This window comes from Sapajus apella, unplaced genomic scaffold (assembly GCF_009761245.1).
Source record: "Sapajus apella isolate SASKATOON/1434 unplaced genomic scaffold, GSC_monkey_1.0 scaffold57, whole genome shotgun sequence".
Classification (NCBI taxonomy): Eukaryota; Metazoa; Chordata; class Mammalia; order Primates; family Cebidae; genus Sapajus; species Sapajus apella.
In genome coordinates, this window is record NW_022436997.1 from 12,955,337 (window position 1) to 12,967,662 (window position 12,326).

General features: G+C 33.0%; 1 protein-coding gene across 1 annotated transcript in view; it reads right to left on the bottom strand.

Annotated features, from left to right (window-relative positions):
* ASXL3 (ASXL transcriptional regulator 3) overlaps window positions 1-12,326 on the bottom strand; it is a 172,105-nt gene that overhangs the window by 104,311 nt on the left and 55,468 nt on the right. The window contains 1 exon segment of the mRNA XM_032245387.1: window positions 539-647. Coding sequence (XP_032101278.1) covers window positions 539-647 — 109 coding nt within the window.

Sequence of the window (12,326 nt, forward strand, 5' to 3'; positions counted from 1 at the left end):
AGACTCAGTTATCCGGAGCTTTTATTTCTTCTTCTCATACAAGTGTGCATTATTAGTAAAACTTCCTTGACATCACCATTTCTTTTAAAATTGAACACGAGATTTACTTCAGTGTTTTCAAGCAGAATGAATCAATGATTTATTTTTATAAAAGACAAAGGCATACAGGTGTGAAGCCTGTATATCAACTGATGGTCATTAAGTTAAAGAGTTCATGGTAACTCTGATTATCTTAAACTACTGGCCGATGTCCTATGACACTCCTCCCCATAAATTTTAAAGAATCAAGAATTTAAGGAAGCCACAACTATTCTACATTACTATATGTTATGAAGTAAAACCACAGATACGCTTTCCTTAAAGAAAAATGTCATTGTTTATTCTTAATATGAAATCATTTTTAAGACACCTGTAAACATTTAAAAGTCACAGAAGTCATTCTTCTACTCTTCATCCAAATCTACATTTGTTTACCTTCACATGTCTGAAAAAATGCATGATACATAGTAATAACAATATGTAGAACAATGCAACTTACTTTGAGAGCATAGAGGCCTGACTTTCCAGGGATTTTGAAGAATGTTCCATCCCCTATTCGAGTGTTAGTGTGAAGCATTGCATTCAGACAGGCTAATGGAGAGGTTCCACTAGAAAATAAAAGTGTGCAAAAATGAAGCAGTCTGAGGTACAGCTTCTATTGCAAAACTGTTCTCCGAATCCCTCTCTCTCTCTCTCAAAAAAAAAAAAAAAAAAAAAAAAGACTTCTTTGCATGCCTTTTTAAAAATGCCCTCCCAACCCTGAAAACATCTACATTACAATAAAGGGCCAAGTCCAGTTTCACCAAAGTTAATCAGATGCATCTGTCTTATAAGGCCTTCAGGCAAATTTTTCTTGAATTGAAATTATGCTTTTATTCATACAGTAACCAATATTATATTTTACAGAAACCAAAGCTCAAATATTTATGTGGTGTTATTTTACAAATAACACCATGAAGCCTTAGCTATTAAATATTACAGACAACTTGATGGTTGCACTTGAATGATCAAAAAAAAAAAACCAAGTTCAAGAGCAGCTCTATCCCATAGGTTGAAAAGCAACAAAAGAATAATAAACCAGGGAAGAACTGATTTAAAATTATAAGTATTTAAGTTACTCACAGGACTGCATTTCTCACATGGCCAAATAAGAATGTATGTATGTGTTTATGCCTCTGATACAGCCTCTACAATGACATCCTTTTCTCAGATATGTCAAAGAACAGGTGTTTGGAAATTCTGTCCAGCTAACAGAATTCTGTAGTAAACATGCAAGTGACTGGATTATAAGATCACTTTTTAAAGAATCAAACAGCATTAAACTAACAATTTAAAATATCAAAGTACACATGTCCAAACATTATTAGAATGAGTTCATATACTTGAATGATGTTTATAAAACATAAAGTACAAATATATATTTCCTGGGGTAGATTTTAGAACAAATTTTTTGTTTTGATTGCAAACTAATATTTAGAAGCTAGAATTCAGAGCTACAATTTTTGCCTTTATTTAATTATACATCCATAAACATTTTACTTTCTAATATGCCAAAATATCAGTATCGGGTCAAACCAATTTTAGTTAAAAGCCCTACCCCCTGACCACCTTCACGTGCTTCTTAGGAATTATGGGTATTTAATTCACATTCAAGACAATACAGCCTTTAGGACATGAAGCTTTCAAACTTTGAATCTGTAAGTTCAGAATTCTAACTTTATATTTTGAGGATAATTATACAATTTGTGCTCCTAATTAAAAGTTTTCTAAAGACCAAGACTATGAAATCTCTTACTTATAATGAAAACTCACCAGTAAAATGAAAAAGTCAAATATGCCGAATTGCCAGAACGCACTTATAGCAAGGTAGCATATATATGCACTATGGTCATAAAGGTTTATAAGTATTAATCTACAAAGACAATTATTTTAGGAAGCAGATTCTCTGTGCCAACATAGAAATATGATTCCATTGAATTTGATAGGAAACAAGAATCATCTTAATATAAATTTGGTCATAGAATAATGTAGCTGTAACATTAAAGTACACATGGGATAACGTGTTTAGGTAGTATCTTTTCTCACGAAGCTCCTACAAGCTTGCAGACCTCATTTCATTATTTTTTCACAATAGATTTTAAAGTGGCCCAGGCATAGCTACAAAGTAAAACATACTCATCTCTCCAGAAATATAAATTCCAAATAAATTATGTAATACATGTTATACTGAACACTGCAAATACATGTTTTTACATTATACTCTTCAGACAAAAGCATAGAAAATTTGAAACTAAGAATGATTATGCCAGATTTTTGGAGTTTTAATTTAGCAGAACTGTCTGAAATACAGACTTTCTGCAGAGACTTGGCAAAAAGATGTTAACATGACATGTGAAATAGAATCCAATACATAAAAATGACACAATGTAAAATGTTTTAAAATACAACTTAATAAAATTGTTCACCTAATGTGAAACCTCACAATGCTGTTTCTTCTTTCTATTCCTAAGGCCCTAATGCATATGATTCCAAGAACTCAGATTCAGCACATTAAATAATAATACAGATTTAAAGGCAATGACTAAGTACTAAACAAATATAACATTACTATAATTTACATTTCCTTTCTAAGGTATAGCAAGCTGAAGATAATTTTAGAAGATAAATTGGCTATTAAATAGCCATTTAATGCTGCGCTTGCTGCAAACATATGTGATAAGTCCCCAATATTCTACAAATAATAAGCTTTATTAAGCATGAATATATTATTAAATTATACTGTTTATTAAGTCAATAAACACAAGATTTAGTATGGAAAAATTTAAAAATATGTAATTCAGAATCACAACATCTCCAAAATCTCAATGACTATTGTGATCTCTATAAATCTTTCCCAAAAGAAACATATGAAACTTGTTTTATTTCAAAACTATATAATATTTGCATTAGAAAATGATTTGCAATCAAATGCAAATTTTACAGCTAAAATCACTCACTGATTAGGCACTTAGTTTTAGGCACATGAGTTTCGTTCCTTGATGAAGAAAAAACTACTCATTCTGGTCCATTTTATTTAAAAACAATGAAAAATAAGCATCAAAAGAGTTAAATACTTATTAATAGGTGACTGATTCATCCAACATAAAATATACAAAGCAAAATGTATTTCAAAACCCTTTTACACCATAAACTTATTATTGTTATCTTCATCAATTCCATAAACTATCGAAAACTTAGACTTTTTCTGCAGAAATGTCTTAACTGCTATTGAACAAAAATAAAACCTTACTTATGCAATTTTATTATTTTTATATTCAGAAAAAATAGAATTGACAAGTATACTATGTATTGTATACACACACACACACACACACACACACACACACACACACATATATATATGCACCTTAAACATAATGATTAACTGTGAGTAAAAAATGAGGCAGATGCACATGCTTTAAAAGTCTGTACTCTTAGAGTGAACTCCTTCTATGTAATGGTTCTTATTTTTTAATTTATTCAACACAATTTTCTTCACAGTTAATGCAAAAGCTGATCAGCTCATCACCTCAGTTGGAATTTAGAAGTTTAAAATCCTATAGCTGTGTGTGTGTGTCTGTGTGTGTGTGTGTGTGTGTGTATGTGTGTTGTATGAAACAATAAAACATCAAAGTTTTAATTTAAAAATCTCTGAAATTTCAAATTTACTTACTTTCTAACAAGATGAATTGGAAAAACCACGATATCCAGATTTATAGAAGGAAAACAAAAGAAAGGAAGAAAACAAAGTTAGCTTTCCAACTTAAAACACAATTCTTCATCTTACCATTTCAACAAATAGGAATACACAAGAAACCCACCAAAGTCAAATTTGGCTGCCTATGGGAAGGTTGGGAGGAAAAAACTGGAGCACTGGGCTAAAAGGTGACTTCGACTTTTTTCCCTAATACTTCTATAATGGTTACATTTTGTTCACAAAGCCAAAGTATTTCCCTATAATAAATATAACTAGAAATAAATAAACAAGAAAATATTTGTCCCCAATTCTTTTCTTTCTCCCATCCCCTATAACTGGACCCTTTCCTATACACCTGCCAGGGTAGATATACAGCTTATTCTACTTGTTTGTTTTTCCCCCTGGACTGTAAGGCTGTGGACCCTTCTAGTTTGTTTTCATTTCCCACAACTCCTGAAGCAGAACAGGGGTGGAATTTGGAGGCAAGGGGGCAGGCATAATTTAAACTGTCTAGACATCAAAGAACCCCTAGAGATGCTTTACAGAGCCCCAGTCCTGTGTGAAATAGAGAAAAGCTATTGCTTTGTTATCAAATTGCTGATGGAAGTCACACAATTTTACTGATAGTGAATACTTAGTGAAAGGAATGAAGAGCATATCTATTAAATAATTTTAAAAATCAGAGCGAATACCTGGAGAATGCAATTGGAAGACTACTTACAGGCATGACAAAGAAAATATAATTGTGGGTCACTATTCCTTTACATATAACATAATGATTTACAATATTTAATAGCAATCTTAAACTATTTTATTATATTAATGTTATGTTTTAATAAAAATTTCAGATGGAAGCTATTTCCTGCAAACATTTCTTTTAATTTTTTTAAATATGGGAATGAAAAAAATTAATACTGTACAACAAAAGCATAAAAACAACAAATTCAAGCAGTTATTGAACATCATAATTAGTTACTGTGATAGGTGCTATCAATATAAATTAATATAAATAATTATATTTCCATTATTTCAAAAAAGGATAACAGCTTCTTTCAAGCATTTCAAATGCTAGCCTTGAGAAAATGCATTATAAAGAATATATTTTAAGAGTAAGTTAGGTGGGTCTCTGGGGTACAGGTAATACTCAATAGAGTATCTGTGTTCACTTTGTGAAAATTATTCACGATTTATGGACTAAATTACGTATATGTTATACTTCACAAAAATGTTTTCTAAATATTAAAAAGTTAATAATATACCATTAGATTTATTTATTTAATGGGCATGTCCCTACTAGTGGAGAAGAATGAAGATGGCTCCTAGACACACACAGGAACCCAGTCTACATCAATCGACAACCCAGTAATGTAGATGGTTACAAATTACCCTAGAAAAATCAAGGTCAGATAAACTTACTGAGAAATATTACTGTCAATAAGAAACTCTCCAAAATAACTGAAGATAAAACCTTAAAATTCAGAGTCCTTTATATATGTTGTCTGAATAACATATATATGCATATGGTTATATATGTTACCTGAAAAATTCCAATACGAAAAAATCTATAGTAGTCCTCAAATTTGATTTTGAAGAAACAGTGTCTTAGATTTCATGGTCTCTCTACAATCACTAACACTAACATAAGAGGAATAACAAAGTTTAGCATTTAGAAAATACATAAATGGGAATAACCCATCAAATAAGAGACAGGTCATATTTCAAAGGAAGATATTTTGTGATTTGCTATGTGAGGATATCCATGTGTTTTTCAATATTCAATATATCTCTAAAGTAATGTTAAAATGTGGTCCTGGTACTCTTATCAGGTGGGATTGAGGCAAAAAATGATTAACAAATAATATACGCTGTACATTTTAATTCTTAAATTTAGAGAAAGACTTTCGAACTCCAGATGTCAATGTGTATCTCTGGTTGACATAAACATGTCTGTCTGTACAACAAAGTACAGACAGTAGGCTCTACAGGGAAATTAAGAAATAGCACTATATAAGTATATACCATAACATATGATCTGTATCATAGTTTTCAAAGACCCTCAACTAAAATAGGAGGTGAGGTGGCTATCTTTAATTATAGACATCTAGTAAAGAATGTATACACTTAGACACTGACAATTGTTCCTTTACAACTACGCATGCCACGACATGCTGTATTACCACCCCTATGCTGGGGAAGGTGGTAGAGAACAACGAGGAAGACTGTGGACTCTCAAGCCAGTCAGCCTGAGTTCAACGAGGTCGGGACCATTTAGGAGCTGTGCCATGTTGGACTTCTCTAGGTCACAGGCTCTTCAACTACAAAATGTGGATAATAAAACTCACTATGTAATAGAGAACTATTCCAAAAAGTAAATGAGTTAAAACATACAAAGTATTTAGGACTGTGTCTGGTATGTTGTAAGTGCTCAAAAATTGTGACTTATTTATTAATACTACCACTACTAACCACAATAACCAACATCTAGATGTAAAAAGAATAACGATGGAAAGAAATTAATATTTGACAGCCTGTTTAAAGAACTGGCTCAGGTAATATTTTACTTTTTAAAAAGATTTTAATTTCTAATTTCATTTTCATTTCAGTTTCAAAAAGAAATGAAGACATGGGCATGTGTACACAGCTCACCCATAGTCTCTCACATGTGGAGAGTATTAAAAATAACTGACAACTTAGTAAGGGGACAGGGAGGAGAATGATAGCAACACATCTATTACTACAGTTACCATTTATTGAGCATCTATAATGTGCCTGAGCTTTCACAACTATTGTCTATATTCCTTAGAGACACCACAAAATGTAAGCATGATTCCCTGTTTTGTAGATGTGACCCGAGGCTTGGAGACCAGGAGTCTTACTGAAGTCAGATAACAACAAAGTGATACAGTTGAAATCTAAATTCTAATCCGATTGCAAAGCCCATGTTCTTTCCACTGTCTCACATTCTCTCTCCATAGAACTGCCTCTTCCATTTAATCTAACTTGAGCACTTAAGCAAATATTTAGCACTTCAAGGAAATACATTTTTTAAAGCCAGATGCTGCTAAATGATATGGTGATCTGCTCCATTCTCAAAGCTGCATATAGCAATGACTTCCCCAGAGTAGATTTCAAATATAAAGAACTAGGCTGCAGAAGACGACATTGTTGATTATCTTCCTCTAGTAACGTCACCAGTGAAAACAAAGGAAGAAGAAACTTAAAGAAAATATGATAGACGCCAGGCATGTTGGCTGAGGCCAACATTTTGCGCAGCAGAGGCAAAAGAATGGCTTGAGGCCGGGAATTTGAAACCAGTCTAGGCAATATGGTGAGACCCTATCTCTACAAATATATATATGTGTGTGTGTGTGTGTGTGTGTGTGTATATATATATATATATATGTGTGTGTGTGTGTGTGTGTGTGTGTATATATGTGTATGTGATAAATATATATATATCATATATATATCATATAAGATATATATACACACACATATCACATATATAGTGTGTGTATATATATGTATATCTTATATATGATATGTATGGTATATATGTGTATATATAGCTTATAAGAATGATATAAATATACATACTATATATGCATGTGTATATATCTTGTGTGTATATATCTATGATATATATTTATCATATATATACACACGTATACATCCATATATATACATAATGTGTGGTAGAGAATTCAGATCTATAATTGAGATGCTTCTTTATTAAACTGGATCATTAAGAATAAACACAATCCTTTCACTGAACAAACATTTATCGAGCACACTATGAATGTATGTCAAGCTTATCCTGAAATAAATTTGTACTCTGACAGTGTTTTGCACGTAATAGAAATGTAGGCTGAGCTGAACTAAATTTTCTGAATACATATGAAATGACAGGGGACTCAGCAGAAAGGCAGCCTTGAGGCATGTTGCAAACAAGAGAAAACCATTTGGAATTTAAATGTTATCCTTAGTTTATTCCAAGGAGATGACTGAGATGTGACCATGTATAAATATAGCATGTCACTGACTCCTTTGCAGAGGCAGTCAACCCATGGCCATTTGTGGCTCTTCAGGACTTTTACCCTATTTCTCCACCCCTGCAAGCTTAAAAAGAATATTTCCAATTAGGTCAAAAACTATAGCTTACAAAATAAAACTGCAAATTTCATATATTAAAAACAAACACTGTAATTATATCTGGTATGAGTCAGCTTGATACTAAAATATAAGCTTCTATATTCAACATGTAGCTACTCATATTCTCCCATCATGTTAGCAATGGTCAATACTTGATCACTTCAGAATCTGTCCTGTGGGATAGCTGTCCCAAGTGTTGCTCAAAAATATTCTCAAATAAGCTTGAGAAATGTAACACGTTGCATTCTCCTTTTGCAAACTCACCAAATGCATTAATATGTATTAAAGTCTCTGAAAAATCCTGTTTAGCTCTGTGTTTCCTGATCATGTATAATAAAGGAATCCTCTCCATCATAATATTTAGCAACACGTCCTATTATGGCATACCAGAAAATATACCTGGAGAAATGTTATACTGAATTTATATAATTAGGATAACTAGGAATAAAGTGCCTAGCAGTCAGCACTCCCATGAATGTTTATTAGGCAAATGTTAAAAGATTACTTCAAAAGTGTGTAAAGCCCTCTTTTTCTGTGAAAAATACAGTGTAATGATTATTTTCCCTGCATAAATTTATAAAATTGAAAAACACATCCAGGAAGCATAAACAGCATTGAAAATTTTCAAATAGTATCTATATACACTTGAAAACATTATATATTTGCAATACAGGTTGAGTAGCCCAAATTCGAAAATTTGAAATGCTCCAAAACCTGAAACTTTTGAGCACCGACTTGATGCTCAAAGGACATGCTCACTGGGCCATTTAGGATTTCAAATTTTTAGATTTGGGATGTTCAACTGGTATAACATAAATGTTCAAAATTTTAAAAAAATCCAAAGTCCAAGACACTTCTGGTCCCAAACATTCTGAATAAGAGAAACTCAACCTGCATTATATTACCCAACAGATGGCACATCTAACATGAAAATCATCTCTCTCATCTCCTTAGAGCAGATCTTCCTCCTGATCCCCACTAGTCTCACCCAGCGGTGGGTATAATCCTCCTCCTCCAGCACCCATGACTGATGCATTTTTTCAGACTATTACAATTATTCTGTCTCCACAATGCCCCAACTAAGTTCATCTTTAACCTTACATTTTTTTACTTCATTACATTCTATTTCAAAAAATCTTTACCTCATTCACAAAGAAGATAATTCTATAACCTCTAACTGGTCTTCCTGCTTCAACTCCTAGATCCAAATCATCCTATACACTGGTGCCAGATAATTTTCTTATTTAAAAACAAAAACAACAGAAACACTCTTCAGACTGCTTCTTAGCCATGCCATTCACTGTTGTTGTTGTTGTTGTTGTTGAATCAGTGTTTTTCACTGCCCAGGGAAGGAAACACAAAGTCCTCAGGCTAGCATTAAGGTCGCCTACAACACAGTTGGCACCTACCTCATCTTCAACTTCTCCAACTCTCAGACCACTCTCCTAGAACCCAATCCAACTCAGGAAATCACCAAGCTTCTATGGCTTCCAATGTCTGCTTTGGCTATCATCCCTATGGGGAAGGCTTTTAAGACCTAGGATATCCCCATTCCTCTAGAACAATCACAATACTTTGCATATTTCTCATGGTTTATTTTCTTTGAAAATTGCTTACATCTTCAACTTTCCTGCCCTTACTATTTCTAACAAGTTTGGAAATTCCACAGGAGATAGATATATTTATTTTTATATTGCTTGACAAGCAATACCAATGTACTCAAAAGTTGTTTGCTGAAATAAATTGAATCACTGCAATAAAAGCTGTTACAATCATGGATGTGTAAACATAAAACACATGCAATGAACATCACCAAAATTCTTTTTAAATTCATGGCTGCAATGATGTCTGCAAAGGACTCTACATACCAAAAAGCTGCAGCAGCCATCTTATAGTCACATGCCCTGCATTCTTTTCCTTTAGGAATTCTCCCTTTCTTAATGATGTAATTCCAGTGTATGCATCGAAAAAAATAGGGTTGATTTCCCCACCAGTAAGGCTAACCAGATTAAACTATCTCCTTTGTCACAGAAATTGGCCAGCTGGTGGAAGTTTGAGTAGCTTTAAAAAAAAAAAACAGATACAGAAATAAAAGGAAAGAGCATAAATTATCTTTCAGTAATAACATAGCTATAAAGACACAAAAAAGAGTAGCTGGTACCTATCTCTGTCTCCACAAGACCAGCGACTGCAGGGGATAAAGCTACCAGAGGAAAGAGAGTAAAACATGGAAAGAAAGGGGAGAAAAGATCATGGGAACTCCTGTGTTGTCTGGTGATGTTGAAGATCAACCTGACGAATGCCTAAGCTAAATAAGCCAATAAGTCTCTAACTAGTTTTATCTTTGACGTCAAAGAGGGAGCTTATATAACTTGTACAAGCTATTTTTCTAGGCCTCATTTACTCAGCCATAAAATAATACGTTTAAAATACATGTGTTTTGAGGCTCTATTAATCCCTTTCTGGTTAAGGTTTTAAGGGCAATTAGTAATAGTCTAACTATTAGCTTTCTAAAGTCCTTTCCAATCAGGCTGCCTCTCAGCATATTTCCCTCTTCCTCAATGCCCACTGTTCTCCTCTCTTCCTACTCATTTGTCAAGATCCCCTCACCTTCACCTCTGAAAGCCTACTAATCACCCCTGCAGTCCACAATGATGCTCTCTGCACTTCCAAAGGCATTACAGCCTATGCTACTATTGTAGCATTTAGTTCTGTGCAGTCTACCACGACATTGCTTGATGGCAACTAGCTCCTTGAGGACTCTGACTTTATTAAAGGTTCTTTGTGTTCACTTCACAGCACCTTGCCAGATTGGAGCATTCAGAACACATTCAGGGGCTTGTTAAGTTAATATTTTACCATTTACAGAAAACAAAATTTCAAGCCTGACAATTCCATGTGTTGGCTGAGGACATCCAGAAATGGGAAATATTAAATACTCCAGTGACAGCATAAACTGATATAACCAATTTGGAAAGACATTTGGCAAGATCCAGTTTTTTAAAAAATTGTGCATGCTCTACAGAACAGCAGTCCACTTTTTGATACAGACCCTAGAAAAATACATACTTTCACAAAAAGACATTATCAGTTAAAGGAAAAATAAACTAATTTAAATATTCAATAGGTTATAGCTATAGATTTAGATATATTTGCCTACAGACTCATAATAAAAATTCCGAACTACAACAATACACAGCAAATCTATGACATCATTGCTTCTGAGGAGAAAGAGGAGGAAATTAAGGCAACTTCAGCTCTTTCTGTCAGGCTTTATTAAAAAAGAAAAAGAAGCAACTATGCCATGTCCACAACTGCTAATTTCAGCTACTGTTTGCTAGAATGTGGGTACTTTGCTATATTTTTAAAACAGAAGAAAATGGTTTGTTATTTTTTTCTTCACAACATGACTTTTCTCTAATTTATCAGATTCTTCCCTTGATTCAACTAATGTTTTTATGCAAGCAAATTAATATAATTACATGGAAAGTGTAAAGGTACATCATTATATCCAGTTAAAAGTACATGTCCTTCTCAACTCCCCTCAATCCCATCCACTGCCTCAGAATGAATAGCTATTAAATGTCAACCATGATTTCATCCAGATCTTTTTGTATTTACATTCATATATATGCATACATTCAACTTTATGGTTTATATTTTCACATTTATTTTCAATACAAATGAAGACATGTTTTGCTCTTAATATTCTATAGAATTCTTTTAATGCTTTAACATTTTAGTTTATTAATTCTTATTTGAATTTTTACAAGTGTATATTCTGCTCACAAATAGTAAAATACTGATAGATGTATAAGGCATAAATGTAATTTGACATTACAAAAAAGTAACATCAAAAATACAAATTAGCTTGTAAGATTCTGAATGTTTTTAATATTCATGTAATGTTCTTAAGAGTGTATACAATATATGTACTGTATCATAATTTAAATATTTCCTTATTACAGAACACTTAGTTTGCATTTATCTATGAAAAAAGTGCTACAATAAAGTTTTATATATAGTTCTCTTTGTATATGTACAACTATGTCCCTACAATAGATAAAAAGATTGTATTTCCAGTTGGAAGGGTGCTTTGAAAATTTTAATGATAACTACTTTCAAATTACCTTCTAATGAGAGTAACTAGTTAAAGACGGATAGTATCAATCTTTAAATTTTTGCTAATTCACTCAAGGGGTGGAGATGAAGAGGCCATTCCACGTGGGAGCAGCAGCATGAGGGAGGAACAAATGGATAGAACTGAATGTGGTGTGTAGGAACATGATCCCAGAGCAGGGAGTATAAGAGAGAATAGGATAGGACTCAGATTACAGAGGGAAGGTCTACACCACTTCATGATGCATAACGTTTATAGTTCCACAGTTTAAATGCCATG